This window comes from Corythoichthys intestinalis, chromosome 5 (genome assembly GCF_030265065.1).
Source record: "Corythoichthys intestinalis isolate RoL2023-P3 chromosome 5, ASM3026506v1, whole genome shotgun sequence".
Taxonomy (NCBI): Eukaryota; Metazoa; Chordata; class Actinopteri; order Syngnathiformes; family Syngnathidae; genus Corythoichthys; species Corythoichthys intestinalis.
Genome location: NC_080399.1, coordinates 36,698,991 through 36,719,205, shown reverse-complemented (window position 1 = coordinate 36,719,205; position 20,215 = coordinate 36,698,991). Strand labels below are relative to the sequence as shown.

At 37.4% G+C, this 20,215-nt stretch overlaps 1 protein-coding gene across 2 annotated transcripts in view; it reads right to left on the bottom strand.

Moving 5' to 3' along the window:
- Positions 1 to 20,215, bottom strand: part of LOC130915755 (cGMP-inhibited 3',5'-cyclic phosphodiesterase 3A-like) — a 144,515-nt gene that overhangs the window by 3,819 nt on the left and 120,481 nt on the right. The window contains exons 4-11 of one of the 2 annotated variants that reach the window (XM_057835784.1): positions 17,195 to 17,352; positions 8,077 to 8,150; positions 6,209 to 6,351; positions 5,962 to 6,099; positions 3,540 to 3,651; positions 3,243 to 3,356; positions 1,584 to 1,783; positions 1,262 to 1,465 (exon numbers count right to left, since the gene is read on the bottom strand). In XM_057835784.1, coding sequence (XP_057691767.1) covers positions 1,262 to 1,465; positions 1,584 to 1,783; positions 3,243 to 3,356; positions 3,540 to 3,651; positions 5,962 to 6,099; positions 6,209 to 6,351; positions 8,077 to 8,150; positions 17,195 to 17,352 — 1,143 coding nt within the window. Of the gene's footprint in view, positions 1 to 1,261; positions 1,466 to 1,583; positions 1,784 to 3,242; positions 3,357 to 3,539; positions 3,652 to 5,961; positions 6,100 to 6,208; positions 6,355 to 8,076; positions 8,151 to 17,194; positions 17,353 to 20,215 lie in introns of both variants that reach the window. The other variant, XM_057835783.1, reaches the window with a different exon arrangement.

Here is a 20,215-nt window from a genome sequence, read left to right as displayed (position 1 = left end):
AATAAATAGAACTTATTATTAGGCTGCAAACCACATGCACAATGGTCAAGTGAAGTCTTGTTTCTACAGTAAATGCAAACCCAAAAGGCAATATATACTGTATGTCAACAGTCATTATGTTCTCATTGTTTTTTTATTTTAAAACCTTGATTTGGCAAAATTAAAAGAAAAAACAACACAATAAATATGTATTTGTGTTTTCAACCATTACATTTCGCCATGGCAAAAATAGATATTATTGTATTTTTCGGACTATAAGTCGCAGTTTTTTTCATAGTTTGCCTGGGGGTGTGACTTATACTCGGGAGCAACTTATGTGTGAAATTATTAACTCATTATGATATCATTTCACATGTTATTTTGGTGTTTTGGAGTGACAGTGATGGTTTGGTGAACTTGTTAGCATGTTCTTTATGCTATAGTTATATGAATAACTTAATAGCTGTGGCCAAGTTCGCGTTCTGCCTTTGGCAATGTGTGTTCAATTGTATTATTGCCTTTTTTATTTTGAAATGCATGCTTTTAGTTTGTGGCGCTTTCACACCCACGTGGGGGCACACTCGCAGAGAAGAGCGCTCACACGCCAGAAGAAGAAGGACAGCTACTCTCTGAGCAAGTGGGCAAGAAAGAGAGAGAAAGAGAGCGAGAGAGAGAGCCAGAGACAGAGAGACAGAGGGAGAGAGAGAGAGAGACATGACTGTCAACCTACATTCATTGTTTATGCTTGTAAAATATCTCTACAGAGGAAACGCCTGTGTGTATCATCCTTCTTGTTGTTGTGTGTTTTCCACCCGCGATCGGATACTTAGAGCCAGTTGTGTGGTTGTTTGGATGATGTGCTAATGCTAGCAAATGCATGCTAACCATTTGATTCATTACTGTAATAGCACCTAATTATCATTTATTTACGTTGATGCGAACCTGTTTGGTGTCGAGGACGAAAATGATTCAGCAAATTATACGGACGTCCAGCATCGTCATTTGGGAGTTTAGCTCGCTGTATAGCCATGACCGAGCCATAGCGTCCTGGTGATGACATTATATTCGCATTTCGTTGTTGACTTATACTCCGGTGCGATTTATAGTCTGAAAAATATGGTATATTGTTTTTTTTTTTTAATTTCATTTATACATTTTTATATGCAATTCTTTGCTATTTGTACCTATTGAAAATGAACAGAAGGGTGTATCTCTAGTTTTAAAATGTAAGTATCCTTACAGTTTTCTTCCCAAAGATGTTTAACATCCAAAACATACATACCTTAGCATTGAACTCTGCAAGAAAATCAAAGTGCTTCTTTAAATCCGTGGCCAGTATGGCCTCAATGACCAGGAAACGGAACCGCTTGAACTCTCTGTGGTCCAAGTTGACGAGGAAGTTGAACTCTGGTCGTGACAACAAGAGGTTCCATGCTGAGGCAGCGTGGTGGTTTTCCAGAACCGAACGGTCATTGTAGAGCACTGCCTGCAAAGACATACAACAAACTTTACAACACTTGCAAAAAAAAAAAAAAAAAAAAAACCCAGAGTGAAAATTATTCTTTTTTAAAGTGACAGCCAAACAAGTTCAATTAAAACTTTACCTGTGGGGCACTTGTAGCCACAAGGAAGGCGTTGGTCCGCCCCGGATGATCGTAGTCGTGCATTGCAGCAGCTACATAGAGAGCCATAAGCTCCAGAGCCGGTATGAGGCCTGACAAGCAGCCGTAACCATCCTCTGACACAGTGTACGTCTTTGACACCAGGAAGCCCATATGACTGTGAGTTATTCCGCTGTCTGAGTCTAGCCACAGGGGAAGCAGAGAAAGGGAGTAAGGTGAAAAAGAAGTTACCGCAGTGTGCACGAACATACATTCGTATATTGTGCTTTGAGCAAATTCTTAAGCACACACACTTGGTTTATACAATTTACGCACAGAGAAACAAAGTTTTAAACTCACAAATCCACTCGCTTTTGGATCAAAGGGAACGCCTTAGTAAGGCATACAAATGAGGGTATGAAAATATGGTTGTGAGGAAATTCTAATCTGCCTGCAATTTCATGCTGCTCAGGACTTCAAATAGTTTTGTCAATGGAAGCGCCCTAAGCTTGAATAAGATAAGACAAACTTTGAATAGGGAAAAAAACCATACTCCTAAAGGTTTTTCTCAAAAGCATCAACGAGGTGCCTTACTGTATAGTGAGGCTCTGGATAGATGGGAAAAAAAAAAAAACTATGTTTATACTTTTAGTTGGAAATAGCAAACGTACATTGGACAGACAAAATGATATTTTATTTTTTAAACTTTTAATTTTTTGAATTAAAAAAAAAAAACTTGATTTTTAAAAAAATTCTATGAATATAATGTATGTATATACATGTACGTATTTTATCCTTACTAGGCCAATGGGTGAGCTGGAATTTTTGGGCAAAAAAACAGGGTACTTACTACTCTGCAAACACGGACTCCGTCAGTATAATGCAAACCAGCAGTTCTCCAAATTTGAAACTTAGTACCACCCCTGAAAATACTGTACTTTCACTCTCCAAGTAGCACCAACATGAACATAGTTATAGTGATCAAGTGTGCATGTAAAAGGTGACCTAAACACTACTAAATGTACTTAAGTGATCTTAAAGTGATCTACATACGTATTGATTAATTCATCTTCTGAACCGCTTATCCTCTCAAGGGGTATATTACAGTATAAATACATATATATTCATACAGTATACACACACACACACACACACACACACACACACACATATATATATATATATATATATATATATATATATATATATATATATATATATATATATAATTTAACAAAATACTTCATAAAAGTTACCTATCTTACTGCATAAAATTTATATACAGTGATACTGTAATCTTAAATCTACTGAAATTGTCAGGTTTAGTTTAATATTAATACATTTATGCTTATTTAAATTGATTTGGTGCCAAAGACCTGTTTTTACAAAATTAACGTATTTTCACATGGAGGGGGTGCCTAAGGCTGCTCTACTGTGAAGTTTAAAATTCCAAGCCAGCACCTCCCAGTTCAAATGGATTGGACGTCTTTCACCGTCATTGGCATTGAAGACATAATTCACTGCAAGCCCTCCCAGTTTATACTTATTCAAGCACGAAGAGAACATGCAAAGTGTGAGGCTAAGTGAAACCAATTAAAAAGCATAATTCTGGGTGACAGTTAATGACCTTGACAAGATGTGCGTGCATACTGATAGACAGACCTGAGTCACTAGCAGAGCTGTGGTCAGCAACGAGGCTGGGCAGACCCGGAACCGGCTGTGTGGTGAGGTACCAAACTGCATGAAGCACATCTGTGGCGTGAACCCTATTATGATCTGGGCCAGGCAACAGTATATAGTCAGTTATTTTTTTCTCCACCAGAGTGCAGTGTTGAACTGCCTCATTGATCCAAAATTTAACCCAATTAACTGTGACAAACAATGCAGTCTTCCCTCAGTGGATGATTTCGATAAAGCTCCAAAATGTAACATAAGCAGACATGATCTGTATGCGCTTACATGGTATGTCTCTGTAACCATTCTCAAGGGCGTGGAAGTAGTTCATGAATTCTTGGATTGGAATTTTGAATGTCTGAAACAAGCCGGTGTCCTCAAAAAGCCTGTAAGAGACCTAGAGAGGGGACATAGAGCATCACCATCCATCCAATCTCTATGCTCCTTATCCTCATCACGTCATTGGGAAGCTGGAGTCCACCGTAACAGTGCCGCGTAACATACTGCCGAAAAAATATTTGTACTCGGCATACAAAAAATGGTCTTCAGCACTTCTCAGAAATTTAAATAAGCACTTCTAACATCAAGATTCAATACAAATAATTTCTAGAAGGTGTTGTAAATCATTTCTAATTATTACTTGATCACAACAACAAAACCTTTTATATTATTAATATTGTTTCATGAAATCACACAAAGGGAAAAAATATATATTACATATAATTAGGGCTGTCAAACGATTAAAATTTTTAATCGAGTTAATTACAGCTTAAAAATTAATTAATCGTATTTAATCGCAATTAATCGCAATTCAAACCATCTATAAAATATGCCATATTTTTCTGTAAATTATATATATATTCTGTAAAATAAATTGTTGGAATGGAAAGATAAGACACAAGATGGATATATACAGTGGGGAGAACAAGTATTTGATACACTGCCAATGGGAAAACCCATTGGCAGTGTATCAAATACTTGTTCTCCCCACTGTACATTCAACATACAGTACATAAGGACTGTAGTGGGCATTTCACTTTACTGTCATTTAAATTTGTCTATGCTGCCCTCACTCCGAAGCGTCTACTTTTTCCAAAGCTAGACAGCTAGTGAATGACGCCTTAATAATCAGACTTCTTCCTTTTTCATCTGATTTATTAATAAAATAGCCTCAAACCATTGTCCTCTTTAGACCGTCATAAAACTACAAAAAAAAAAAAGTACACAAGCATTGCATTAGCAACAACGTTAGCTTAGCACGCTATACAGGTTCACTAAACATAAACAAAAAGTGTCTCATACAAAAAAATAGAACATTTCACTTACTAACATAATATGTACATTCTTTACAACAACCATACTTACGGACAAATCTTGTCCAAGGATCATATAAGCACAACATTACAACGTAGGCGTCAGCCCGAGACGTCGTGCAGCCATACTAAACTGGCAAGAAAACAATAAACCATGCTGCAAAGCGACCACAAGAGTTCGCTATTACAGCACAAAAAGCCTTGCTGTAAAACTTACCAAAAGGCAGAATACTGTCTGAGCGGGACATGTGCGTTAATTGCGTAAAATATTTTAACGTGATTAATTTAAAAAATTAATTACCGCGCGTTAACGCGATAATTTTGACAGCCCTACATATAATATATATATTTACAGTATATATCTAGGTTTAATCACAAAAAGTACAGTTCTCCATCATGCAAGCAAACTACAGGTAGTCCCCGGGTTACGAATGAGTTCCGTTCCTACGTTGGCAACGTAACCTGAATTTCCGTGTAAATCAGAATTAAACCTTTAAATATCCCTAAATACCCTATAAATCTCAAAGTAACTATCCAAAAAAATGAAGCAATTGTACTGTCCTCGCCAAGATGTTGGAGTTAAGTTCTAGCTTGACAGTGAGCTACGCTCCGAAATGACAATGTCAGAGATTTGCGTGGTTTGCTGACTTTATTCAGCTGCTCATGACATCAACACTTGCATTATGTGACTAAAATAAGAATGAAATTAAATCAGTTTCATCTTCAGTAAAAGTAATTGAAATTTGCATTTATACACTCTTCCTCGTGTGTGCTCGTCCCCATGCGCTCTTCTTCGTGTCCCCAAATACGTTCTTCTTTGTGGGTACATGCGCTCTTACTCGCGTGCCATTAGTACTACTTGCTCTACGCTTCCTGCGCCAAGATATAAGCATGCATCACAAAACAAAAATCAACATAATTTTACAACAAAAAATAAATTAAAGAAAAAAAAAGACTCGTGTCGGAAAGTTTAAATTACATAAATTGGGTATGTCATAACCCGGCGACTACCTGTATTCAACCAGATAGAGAACGGATTTGTTTTGAAATTTATAGAACAGGATTATCATTTATGCAGTATCTACTATCATAAAGTAATTTAAAATCTGAAAAACATCCGAGACCCAAATATTACTGCCTGGAAAGAAGTGGCTTTCCTGGGTGGGGATTGCAAGTTCTCCCCATTTTGTTCCAATATTCCACAAAGATGTTAAGTTCATTGAAGAATTTAAATAGCATTTGGTGTGTGTGTTCTTATGGTTGTTTGTCTGCAATACATTCCTTGCGATTAGTTGGCGACTAGTCCAAGATGAATCCTGCACTCTCTCTGCAAGTATCTTGACATATGTTCCTTCACACCGGTTACTCTAGTGCCTTTCTCTAGACCAACTAACCTGACTGAGGATCCGCCCACATTTTCCATTCGTCTTCTCCATCAAGCTGAAGATGGGAAAGTTCCAATTGTTCAGCTGACTCATCGTCGGCTCTAAATCTTCCATTAATAGCGGCTCAGGGGCCAGAATAGGTTTGTCCTATGGAAGTGACACATGATGAAAAGGGGGTTGTTCATTTCACTTATACCTTGGAGTCCACTCCTGACCCGGAGAGCTATTGGAGGGTCTTTATGACTTCCCGTCTTACCTCAGGAGGTATTAGTGGGTGGAGAATTACATTCTGGGAGTGTTTTCCTTCTGTGTCCTCCTCTGTGTGCGCTACATCACTGCTGTCACTGTGATTGGCTTCGTGGGTGCTGTCATAGTCTGATGACACAACCACTTGATCTTCTGCTATTAGAAGAGGCAATAACAACAAATCACGACTGGAGCCTCCAGGAAATGTCTTGTATTCAGCTTTAGTCAGATTTAATAGTACATTTGTTCTTGCAACGCAATGATATATTAGGGGTGGAATAACATGAACATTACTTTTCAAGCTAGTCAGTCTTATAGTTCAGTTTTGTAGCTAATCATAAACAGAATCTTTACTGTGCAGTTTTGTTTTTTGATTCCTGTTATTAAAAGGGTACTTTAGGTGCCATAGCTGTCGAATGAAAAGCATGATTCATACGCTTCCCATTGTTATTATCAAAATTACTTTTCACTGAATTGTTATTTTAACTAGATATCCAGTTCTAAAGGATATAGCAAAAACTTGACCAACATTTTGATCATTTGATTTGAATATATTCAGAAATAGTGGAACTTATTTTGGACATGAAACCATTGGGGGAAATTTAAAGCAATTAACATGTTATTTAATTAATGCAGTTACAATTTTTGTTGTTGTAAAGTCTACAATATGCATCATCATCATTTAAATATGCCATTTTGCGAAAAAGAAGAGTTTTCATTTAAAAGTCTGAAATTTTCCAACAACAAAATTGTCAAATATATTTTTTTTGTTTTAGGTTAACTATAACTGATTAAGTCAAATGTGCAAATAATATTGTATTAAATCAACCGAAAGCCCTAGAATAGAATAAAATCATGGCAGACTTTACAAATATTGTATCTTTGCCCAAAGAATCATATTGTTATAAAATTGGTGATTTAGACCCCTGGCCTACAATACACCTTTATATAGTAAAGTTATAGACAACCACAATTTACTCCATTGCATATGGAACCAGAAAAGCTGTACAACACAATAATCATGATCCAAAAAGAATCTCTCCAATCAAATCCTAAACTTGCGTTTTAAAATGACAATAAATCTTTGCAGAAAGTGTCATGTCTCGGAAGTCATGTTAGTGGGTTCACTAAATCCGGACCTCGGAGCCACTTTTCCTGTCGTGTTTTCCATGTCTCCCTCCTCCAACACACTGAATCAAATAATCAGGATCATTATCAGGCTTCTGGAGAGGTTGCTGATGACATAATCATTTGATTCAGGTGTGTTAGGGGAGAGAGAGAGACATAGAAAACACGTCAGGATAGATGGCATCGAGGTCCAGATTTGGTGAACCCTGTTTTAGTGGGGGTTTTTTTGGTGCAGAATTTCCTGCTTTTATTTTTAGTAGTGGCATTCCGCCTGGTTCCCAACTTTACTTCCTGCTCTTCCCAATCAGGCTGATCATTTCCAAATGTGATCCATTGTATTTATAGTCTGCACTCTGTACCTAACCTTGCCCTGTGTCGGTTCGTCTTGTATCCTGCCATGTTTCATGTTACCAGCTCATGTAAGCCTTTTCTTGACGAAAATTTATTGTATGTTGAGTTCAAATGCCCTTTTTGTTACTTTGTTGACTTTGCTAAGATTTTTGGTGTCCAGCAAGTGCTGTGATTTTTCGTTGTCTCTTTTTGAACTCCCATGAACTGAAAATAAACCTTTTTTGTTTAAACGGAACATTTGTGCATTTGAGTCCTTACTGAATCCCTGTCAGAAAGAGTCCTAACCTCATAAAAAATGAGTAAATACCACTAATCTGTTAGGTCGTTAGGATATCTCAAGTAATGTTCCATGCACAGCAAAGTGCAACTTTGAAGCAAAAGTGAAACTGTTGAGTATACCTGAGCGTGGTATCCTGTCTCCCTTGTCTATAGAGCCCTCTCCGTGGCTCAGTCTGATGTATGGTCTTCCACAACTGTAGGCAAGAGGATCAGACGTTGAACTATTTTATCATTTGAAAAAATATTAAAATATTTAGACAGTCCTTGGAAGAACTCATTAAAATCCAAAACAGGCTTTCAAATTGGCTCGGCATATTAACCAAAATACACTGAAGGTAGAATAGTACACGTGTTTGCTTGTCGAAAACAATGTGCGCAAGGCTTTACTATCAGCCACTTAGCCGAAGAATTCCGTTCAATATATCTGTCTTGGATGTCAAAGCACTTTGAAGATGTTGACAGGAAAACTTAATGAGGAATTCCTGAAAGTATTTTTTGTTGTTGTTGTTCCTTTCAATGCTTGAACAAACACTGCCTGCACAGACACTTCAACAGAAATAAAAATGATTAGTGAATATAATGAGATGCAGACACAAGACAGGCAACTATGATCTAAGTGGTGTGCGTCCATCCTAGATAAATCATTACAGGGAGCCTTTCTGTTGAGAGAAATGGTGGAGGAAATGTTTTGTATTCATAAATGTGTCCTCAGTTGATGTTGAAATAATGTTCCTATTGCTTGTTATTATTGACATATTATCTTTTCGCCACAAGATGGCAGGATGGGACTTAATTGTCTAAAGTGCTACATTTATTACTTGTGTTTGACTTTGATGACTTTGATTTGTGGGATTGCCTGTGAAGACAGCAATGAGAGAGGATGTATCCGCATGTCAATGGAAATTAAATACGCCGAGTTTTGGCTAAAAGACAACTTATTCTCCGTCAATTCTTCCTACGAATGCAACGTTGAGCTGCAACCACCTCAACAGGTTATGGGCCCAGGAGTCATTCGAAGGTAAAGCCAGGAGTCACCATGTAGAAGGTCGCGAAGGACAGCGTGCTCAAGGACTGCTGATTAGCGGAAAAAGCTAACAAGCAACATGGATCCACAAGGAACAAGTAGGTTACCTCGACTGGCATTTGACGGAGATGAAGCTAAATATGAACTCTGGGAAACTAAAATGTTGGGACATTTTCATCTTATCGGGCTAAAGAAGACAGTGCTGGTAGGACCAACCACTGAAGCAGAGAGAGAAAATGATGAAATGAAAAATGCGGACACGTATGCTGAAATGATACAACTACTTGATGATAAAAGCCTTTCATTAATAATGAGAGATGGGCCAAATGCCGGAAGAAAAGCTCTGAAAATATTAAGAGAATATTATGCTGGGAAGGGAAAACCCAGGATTATAAACTTGTACACCATGCTAACATCTCTTCAAAAGGGAAAAGAAGAAAGCATAGTGGACTACATAATAAGAGCTGAGACCGCCATCACAGCATTGCGAAATGCAGGTGAAACAATGGCAGATGGTCTACTTATCGCAATGGTCTTGACGGGGCTGCCAGAAAGTTACAAGCCATTTACAATTCATGTGACGCATACTGATGAGAACATGACATTTGCAGAATTCAAAACCAAACTCCGAAGTTTTGAAGAAACGGAAAAGTTGATGGAATGCAGATTAAGGGAAAAGAAACAAGACCTGAACAAACGTGTGAGATATGCATACAAGGAAAATATATCCAGACTCGAAATAGAGACCCAGATACTCGAGCAGATACACCCTTAAAATTGGTACACTCAAATCTTGCTGGTCCTATAACTCCAGAATCGATTGGTGGTTACAAATATGTGCAGTTATTCACAGATGATTACTCTGGTGCAATTTTCACATATGTCCTGAAAAAGAAAAGTGACACTGTTCTAGCAACAGAACAATTTCTCGCAGATATAGCTCCTTATGGGAAAGTAAGGTGCATCCGATCTGATAACGGGACTGAATATACTTGCAATGAGTTTCAAACATTGTTGAGAAAAAGTGAAATAAGACACGAAACATCAGCGCCGTATTCCCCACACCAGAACGGGACAGCTGAAAGAGGATGGCGTACACTATTTGAAATGTGTAGGTGCATGCTAGTCGAAAGTGAGCTACCAAAATACCTATGGCACTATGCAGTACAAACTGCAGCAATGGTACGCAACAGATGTTATAATAGACGTACAGGGCAAACTCCTTACCAGATGTTGACAAACAAGAAACCAAATATTTCCAGAATGCAAAAATTTGGGTCTGTATGTTACACATACAAACAAGACAAGGGAAAATTGGATTCTAAGTGTGGCCAAGGACAGTTTGTTGGCTATGACAAAAATAGTCCAGCATATCTAGTATACTATCCAGACACAAAGAAAGTACAAAAACATAGGCTGGTAAAGTTTGTGAACAAGGAAGTAATAGAAAAACAGACACAGACATGTGACATGGATCAAGATGAAGAATACAACATGATGCGGTTGCCAAGGGCTGATCGAGCAAGTGTAGAGGAGAAAAACAGAACTGAAGATCCTATAGAACCAAGTGCACATAATGAGAGTCCAAAGGAAGTGACACAATGTGAACTTGAGAGTAGAAGATATCCCTCAAGAGAGAGGAGAAAACCGAGTCATTTAGAAGACTTCATAACAGAAGTCAGAGATAGTGATGGAGTTCATACCACTGTAGACTACTGCTACAGGATGGTTTTTGATATACCTCAAACATACCAGGAGGCCATGAGTTCCAATAACTCAAAAGATTGGTCAAAAGCCATGGATGAAGAAATTCAGTCACTAAACGAAAATAAAACATTTACCTTGACAACACTGCCAAAAGGCAAGAAAACAGTGGGGGGGTAAATGGGTTTACACACTCAAAAACGGATGACATGATAGCTGATATCATGACAAAACCTGTAACAAAGTTAAAATTGAAGAAGTTATTGAAGAAGTGCTATTTTTGGAATTTGAAATGTAAAATTTCATTTGGTTGTTAAAAAGGCATCAACATGAGAACAAGTGGGGGTGTTGAGAGAAATGGTGGAGGAAATGTTTTGTATTCATAAATGTGTCCTCAGTTGATGTTGAAATAATGTTCCTATTGCTTGTTATTATTGACATATTATCTTTTCGCCACAAGATGGCAGGATGGGACTTAATTGTCTAAAGTGCTACATTTATTACTTCTGTTTGACTTTGATGACTTTGATTTGTGGGATGAGAGAGGATGTATCCGCATGTCAATGGAAATTAAATACGCCGAGTTTTGGCTAAAAGACAACTTATTCTCCGTCAATTCTTGCTACGAATGCAACATTGAGCTGCAACCACCTCAACACTTTCAATCAGCCCTGAAGCACCTCTTCTAGTTTCTCCATTGCGGCCAATGTCAGGCTGGAGGTGTTTCCAATTAGAATAGCTCTCTCTAAATGGTGTGAAACAGAGGTATTGCCTGCCGTTGGAGCATGATGTCACAGGGAGCACAAAGACATGCAGTGTGTCCCCCTATCTCCCTCAGATGGATTGTTTGGTGAGCCGTGCCTTCCCCACTCTAGACTAATGGTTCCGAGACCCCGACAAAGAGTTCTGTTGTGTCTCAGCGGCCGGGTCCGACCACTGTGCGTAATGTCTAGCAGGTGTGGAATATAAAATAGTTTGATAGTTTGGCGGGCGAACAGGCAGTGCATTATTGTCAAAGGGGGTCTGCACAAGGCAGGAGTGCTTGGCTTAAAAGCTTTAACTTTTAATGAAACTTGAAAAACTGGCAGCCATGCTTTCTATTCTGCTAATGCAGCAGAATAAGCTCAGTGACTGACATTGAGCTCTCAGCGCAAAATAACAACGCTGGATGTGTTCGCACGCTGCCAGGTATCAAGTGACTTTGCTTTTATAGCAAAAACGTCCTGAGTCTGTGTAGCTTCTTGTTAATAGATAAGAGTGGACTCAGACTGTCATTAGAATTGTTGTGGGGCAAATAATTGACTTCGTGTGGCTTCAACCTGATCTGCACTTGGTCAATACATACAATAGTTAGTAGTAAAGGGAGGAATGTACTGTATACTGTATGTACTGTACATATGGAAAGGTTATTTTCACTGCTATTGTAAATTCTCACTGAAGACATCAAAACTATGAACGAACATGTGGAATGGCAAAAAAAAGTGAAATAACTGAAAACAGGTTTTGTATTCTACATTCTTCAAAGTATCCACCTTTGAGGTGTCTCCAAACTTATATATATATATATATATATATATATATATATATATATATATATATATATATATATATATATATATATATATATATATACACACATCTTGATACTGTTCGAGTTCAATCAACTGTTCAAGTTGTTGTTGGTAGCGTTTGAAAGCTTAGGTTTAAAGAAATTCTAAATATCCATCTTGCCTCCTCTTGCCTCCTCTGGTGTAGTTTTGGCTACGCAAAGCAAAGGATAGTCTCCAAGGTGCTAGTCACATGATCTGTTCGAAAAATGATTTTGACCCATTATGAAAACTGTACGTTGTAGGATTTTTGTTCATTTCATTAATTTTTGTTGTTTTATTGCTTTAAAACTTTCATAGACAACATTTTAACAGCTAGGTCTTTATTTCTAAGGGGAAGTTCAGAATTTTTGACATTAGGCTTAATCTTGGAGTTAGCGGGGGTTTAATCAGTCGTTGGACTTTATTTAAACAAATTTCGTGCAGTTTGTCAGTTATGTGTTAGTTTTAGGGCTCCGGAATGGCTAAGCCAGGGCGAGTCAATGGTGGTTGAAATCAACTCCATTGACTAATTAAACCCCTGCTAACTCAAAGATTAAGCCGTATGTGAAAAACTCAATTACACGCGATTACATTTTTCTGTTATTTTTATGTTGAAGCAGCAAAAGGAGAAAACTTGGTAAAAAGTAACTTAGTTACTTTAATAATGAAGTAATCAGTAAAGAAACTAGATTACGTTTTTGAGATGTAATCAGTAATCAGTAATTAAATTACTTTTTTAAGTAATCCGTAACAACACTGATCACCAATATGAACCTAATTAATTGATAGGTTAAATGATCAATGCAAAAATAAATCTGTATTGACTTGTACTTTTCACACTGCAAATTTATAACGTTTTAATCTGATGATTTTTCTTAAATCTATTCGAATGTTTTTTTTCCATCTTGTTTTGAGTGTTAAAGACTAACAGATTAATGGTCAGATTATCAATTTACTTTAGGTAAATTTTACCATTTGTTCTTATTAAGCCCATCCATCTAAAGGTTTGTTCACCAAAATCAAGTGGGGAAATGATTTCAAATAATGTTTTGAACAATATCACTTTTTTAATCAAGAACATTTCTGACGAAAAAAAAAAAAAAAAAAAGAAATATACTCACTATTTGCTTAAAATAAGAGTGTTAAGATGATTTTCAGATAGTTATTTTTCTTATTTCAAGAAATCGGAGTAAAATTTACTTGAAGCACTGGCAAATAATTTCACTTATTTCTATTATATTTACACTGAAAACAAAGGAATTTAACTAGTCATCAGCCAATCAAACATGCATTTGAGGGGGAAAAATGATGTCACTGTAAGTCTGAACATAATGAAAGTAATTCACTTAATAATGGTAGGATCAATTCTACCCTTACAAAATATGTGAAGACAATCTAAATGACCTCTATAACTGAACTCATATAATGCAAATAAGGTTGCCTAAAAGTTGGTGGGGAAAATTTGAGCATCCTGAAAAGTTCCTAGTGTTTATGGCCCTAACGTCGCTATGCAAACCTACGCCATTGGTCCATTAACAGAAGGACTTGTATTGTTGTGTTAATGTAGTACGTATTAGGGCCAAATAAAAGAAAAAAGAAGGACTACGAGATGTAAGTAGTACTATTGCTACAAGAAAAAAAAAAGTCGTATTAAAACGTAGGGTAATGTAGCTGTAATCAGCTACGCATTTTACGTACATGTACCGTAGCTGAGAGCGACGACATTAGCCTGTCTAATGAAATATTTCAAATAGAGCTTTGTTATGGTTCTTCTTGAAAAACAAAATGTGAAAAAAAAATTAATTTGTCATGATATGACGCAATTTTGCCGTGGCACAACATGGTGAGGCGGTCCGACTCCGATGCAGCCCACCACCGCAGTTTTAAAAAATACTTGGGGAAACACTGTACATGCTATACTAAAGGTGATTGAATACTTTACATCAATTTATGTTCCCTACTAATTGTCCTCATTTATCCCTTCACTGCCATTGACGTCCAATTACCGGTAGTTAAAATTGACAGGAGAGTTAAGACCAAGAAATAATTTGCTTATACATCTCCGTTCACCTCAATATGTTTTGGAAAAGTGACAAGAGACTTGCTCTACCAGATGAAAATTTGAACAATGAACAAACAAAAAAATAACACAGATTTTCCTAAGGTTAAAATGTCTGGCAAACCATGCAACGAAATGCAAATATGGCATGCAATGCACCTATTCATCTGGTGAAGTACAGAAGGACTCACACATTGCATAGTGCAGGACATGGAGTTCATCAAGTTAATTGGCCAGTGAAAACACATTTTAAAGAAACATTTTTCTTCCACAGTGTTTATTTTAAAGTTTTTGGACCATTCTGGCTGGCCTTTGCCTCCTTCTCCTCACACTCTGCAGCAGATTTGATGTCTAACCAATAACTACTCACCGACAAACTAGCTTTGGTCCGAGGCCCAAGCAGACAATAGCCAAGCCACAATAAACACTGCAAACCATTATTTTGCTTCCAGTAATCTACTTTCTCTTTGAGCCAGATGACGTCGAGATGATAGCAGCGTAGCGGCTACAATATGGAAGCTATTCTATTTCTTCACCTTTTAATAAAAACATGTATCATAGTTTTGAAGTGTTGATGTTATTCCTAATTCTAATTCTAAACAGTGCATGAAAGATGACCTAATTGGGATATTCAAGCAGCAATGAAAATAGGCCTAATGTCTAATTAAGATCTCAAAGATATGATGAAGCAGAGAGAAGGAAATGGAAGCCATGTGTTTTTTTTTTTCCTACAATGTATTCTCCTCAATTGCTCAATACATTATGATTACAGCACATCAAGCTCCAAAGATACAGGTTACCTCAGGCCACTCTTTAAGACTATGGAATTAAACAGGTCAATTAGGTCAACAAAGTACTTGCATAATGCAAGATGAAATGACCTTTGAAAATGTTTCAATTCAATAAATAAGATGAGCGCTCTCTTTGCGGCAGTAAACTAAACCGGGGATCTCTTGGTACACTCCGATTTCATGTTTGCCTTTTCCACAAAAAAAAGCACTCATGAGTCGTGACAATGTATCCAAGTGAGAATGGGTGTAATAATTGTGGGGTTCTGGTGACAGGGGAGAGGCCCTGATGTTTATTTATACTCAACACCACCTTAAGTGGTCATAGCTGGAGCCTTCAACAGTTGAGCTGAGGAACAGTAAAAGTGGGCCCCTGTGTAAGAGCTGCTTAGTGTGCTTACATTTGCACAATGTTTTCCTGTAACGCATTCATTGTGTAAATACACAGCTAAACAGCCTGCTGACTGACTAAGTGAGGTACCCACAGACTGAAAGCTCAAAATTATTAAATGCTCAAATATCGCGTCTTAAAAAGGTTATTGTGTGGTGTGTTTAACAACTGACATTTTTTCTCCTGTTGCGCCCAGAGAACAATCCATTTTACTTGGGCTGATTGACTTTAAGATCAAGATGGAAAAACACTTTTTTTAAAAGATAGATCTGGTTAGCACGCGTGTCATATTTAATCAACCAAGACTTTTGAACAGCCACTCAAAAAGTCCATTGTTGATGGTCAGTTCATTACAGTCCAGCTAAGGAAAACTGTAAAGCTAAACAGAGATAACAAAGAAATTTTCAAATATTGTGCACTAAAATACAAAATACTTTTCATTTTTTGAACGCCCACTGGCTTAATCCTAATAAACAACAGTATAGATCCAATTGTATAAAAACTATTTTCTCAAGGACGGTTGAACAGTAAAGTGAAGATGAACCAAGTGCAGAAAAAGGACGTTCAGGAATGACCTGTACATGTACAGTATGAGTGCTGAATTAGAGCCGAGACAGAAAGTTAAAGGAGTGAAAATCGCACTTGATGGGACAGTAATCTTTTTTTTTTTTTTTTTTTTTTTTTTTGGGCACTGATTTTTCAAAGCAATGGATTCATTCCGAGTGAGTTTCCTGAGAAATGTAATAATTAAAAATGTTCTTAAGTGTACCTTGAGGGTTCAATGTGCAAAATATGCAATTTTATTATGGCTCTAAATTTGTTGTATACGTATAATTTTGACTGTTGATAGATCATTTTGAATTTGTCATTTGAAAAGTAGCTGGCTCGGCAGAAAAAGTGTGGCTGAAGTGTACTGAAATACACAGCTGGGATCTTTGGAAATGTATCTTGACTCCACAGCGCTTGGAAACAGGCTCAAAACATGCTCAGCTGTCCTGGATTCCTCCAAACATAATAGCATAGTTACCACAAACAAGTTGTGTGTGAAAGAAAAAAGAATCATTTTTGTACTGATTGCAAAGTATGCCGTAAAAAAAGAATTCATGGCCATTATTATTTGTAAGAAACAAGCAGCTATGCCTTGACTTGTTGCGCATTACTTTCCAAACAAAATGCAATAGTCAATCCTATTTGAAGTCCTAAGCAGACCAAAAACATGACCAGCCTCACGTAAAAACAGCTAACTTTGATTCCAAAACCATCAAACAACACAAAATAATCTATGTACATCCCAGTCATATGAACCCATATACAGAGCATGCTCTTGTGCGATCTTCAGCACTAATGTGCTGAGAGTTTATGCGTGTTTTCGTATTCAGGTTAATGCCTTTGCCTGTGGGCCTTTTTTCCATTCTATCTCTAGTTATACACGCATCCCTTTCGTGCTAAGTACTCTGCCATGACTGCGCAGTCATGCTGATGCATTCGGTTAAACCACTGCCACACTGCTGGGAATAAACCTAATAACCTTAGTATAATATGTCAAAAATGAGAATGCCATTATAAGGGGTCTTCCATATTATCTAATGAAGCATGTGATTCTTGAAATAGAGCGAGCAAAACATGCTCCATCCAAATAAATGGTGCCTCTGCTGATAATAGAGACGCGTGGTGGTCGGCTACCTGCACGTGAGTGTTTCATGATAGGGTTTAATGCTGGCACTGCGGTCCCTCCTCACAGGCCCCGGTTCAATTGTAGGCAGGCCTGTGGCGGAGGTGGTGGTAGTCCATGTGGAGGAGATCCTCCTCAGAAGACCCGGGTGGAGACTCCGTCTTAAACGCTGCACAAAACATGAGAAAAAGCAACAAGGATTAGTAATCGTGTTTGCTTTAACTCATTGGCTGTCGTTAGTGGCAATAGACATGTAATTCATTAGAATTGGGAGGGTTGGCAGTGAATGATCAAATGAAAATGAAAGCACTAAAACATATTAACTTGACCAAACAAGATCTACTCCAATACTCGGTCTTCTTCCTTGAGAACCAAAGTACCCTTTCACATGTGTGATGTTGCCATGTGCTCCATGCCATGCATCAGCTTGGCAAAGAGGCAAGAAAAATGGCAATGTCTCTCCCGCGCTCACTCAGTCTTCTGCATGATGACCCAGTAAATTTTGGCTCAGAATAGTAAATGAGCCCATTCAAAGCATGGTTGCTCTCACACATGCTGATGGCTTTGCTCTGTTTCACTCCTATTAACCTAACCATTTGCATTTTTGTACTATTAGTGTAATTTAACTATGAGCCACATGTACTATATACTAGTACATCTACACTAGATAAGCAATAAAACATTGAATTTACTCATCTGACAAACAACCAAAACAATCGAATGAAATCCAATTAAACAGTAAATGGTTGAATTCTTGTAGTTTTTAGTGGAGAAGTGCTACAGCGCCCTGATATTTTCTCTTTCCTCATTTGTCAATACGAGTTTGTCAAAATTAAATATTGATTTCGCATCTACCTGTCTATATATCTGGTGAGTATAGATAAATTTAACTGAATTCCTGCAAAACACATTAAAAAAAAACATTCATCACCAAAAGATTGATTTTCATTTAAACGGTGTTTTCCTTCAAATATTCAATGCTGCTGTATCAGCTTAGTTTTACCGATAGACTTCACTGAGTTTCCAGTAGTACACCCAACACACTCCGAGACTAAAATACTGTACTTGGGAACCAGTATTCTTAACTCTATATTAAAAATAGTTTACATGCCAAATGGAAATGGCTTTTTTTGTGTGAAAACAACACAGCACCGAGACCGTGCTTATCAAAGTCCTAAATGATATTCGTCGGAATACTGACGCAGGCATATCATCTGTTCTGCTACAAGTATAACACCATTTACCATATTGGATCTCAGTGCTGCATTCGACACGGTTGATCACAATGTACTCAGGGGTGAAAGTGGGCCAGAACGGTCAGGAATGCAGTTCCGGTATAAGATTCAGGGCCAGGACGCCGTTCCGGTATAAGATTCAGGGCCGGAATGCTGTTTCGGTATACGATTCGGGGCCGCAATGCTGTTCTGGAACACGGCGCTTTGATTCCGAAAATATGACGGCAACTGTCAAATCACTATGTAAAATTAAAAAAAAAAAAAATGCTAAGCTGCCACACATGCATTTCATTTCCAAGAGGAAAACAATCTACCAAGATCAGATTTATATACACAAGTGTTAACAACAAGCATAATAAAGTGCTAGTGTAGCGTAATCCGTTTGCACCAATATTCATTATTTATTTTATTCCACGGACGGCATGGAGGTTTCTCCAGCTGCTGCAGTTATCTGAGTCTGACGATGACAAGTCACGTCAATGTGCAAATACACGCAAAGCACAACGCCTGGACTCATTTATCGTTCAATTGGCTGACATACTGACATGTGATCAGCAGAGATGGTTAGCTCTGATTGTTAAAATGTGCATGTTTTCTGAAACAGCAAAAAAAAAAAAAAAAAAAAAAAAAAGCTTGTTGAATTGAGTGACAAAAAAAGGGCAATGCAACAAAAAGTGGATCAAATCTTTAAGAGCAACGAAAGAGTTGAGGAGGCTTATTTATCATATTTAGTTTTATTTGCTCTGATGGAGAGGTTCAGAACATCTTAGCTTTCAATGTACACTTTGGACATATGTTTGTTCATTTATGTTGGGATACTTATTCATTTCCTTATGATTTAAAAAGTCAATGTTTGCACGATCTTCAAAATATATTCCATTTCACTCTGCATAATATAAATCATTTGTACTTATTTTTCTGAATTCATGTTACTTATATCTTTATTATGAAAAAAAGTGAATGTTTACTTTAACTTCAATTTTAATATACATCCTATGTTCTTAAGTAGTTAAAATTGAGATTTGGCATTTAGTAGGTGACGAAATGAGGGACAATGAAAATTAGGAGATTGAGGTTGGGGTTATTGCTGTTTTTGTCAACTTTTATTTTGCAAATCATTGAAAAAATACAATTTTGAATGAAAAACAGTTTTTGTATGTGTTATAGAAATAACTTTGCTAAAACAGTTTTCTTTGCATTTCATTAAGAGGTTTGACCAGCCGCTCCCCCTCCCAAAAACATGAATGAAAAAAAAAAAAAAAAAAAAATTCTGGCTCCGTGGCAACCTTCACGCCGGGGAGTTCCGGCAAGAAATTCTGGCCACTTTCACCCCTGAACATATTACACAGCAGTTGGAACAGTAAGTAGGGCTCACTAACACTGTTTTTCAGTGGTTCACATCTTATTTCCATGATAGGGATTTCTTTGTGTCAATCGGAAACCATCAGTCAGAACGAACCACGTTCACACAACCATGTTCACACTTTTATTTAACATCTATATGCTTTTCCCTAGCTCAGATCATGGAACAGTATGACATCTCCCATCACACCTATGCAGATGACACACAACTGTACATGTCTGTGTCCCCACATGATTATACTCCCTTAGTGTCTCTGAGTAAATGGATTCATCAAATCAATGGATGGATGAACCAGAATTTTCTCCAGCTAAATGTGGGGAAGACAGAAGTGATCATTTTTGGGCCAAAAAAGGAAAGTTCAAAGATAAACACCCGCCTTGGCACAATGTCACTTAGAGCTACAAATCAAGCCAGAAATCTTGGCGTAATCATTA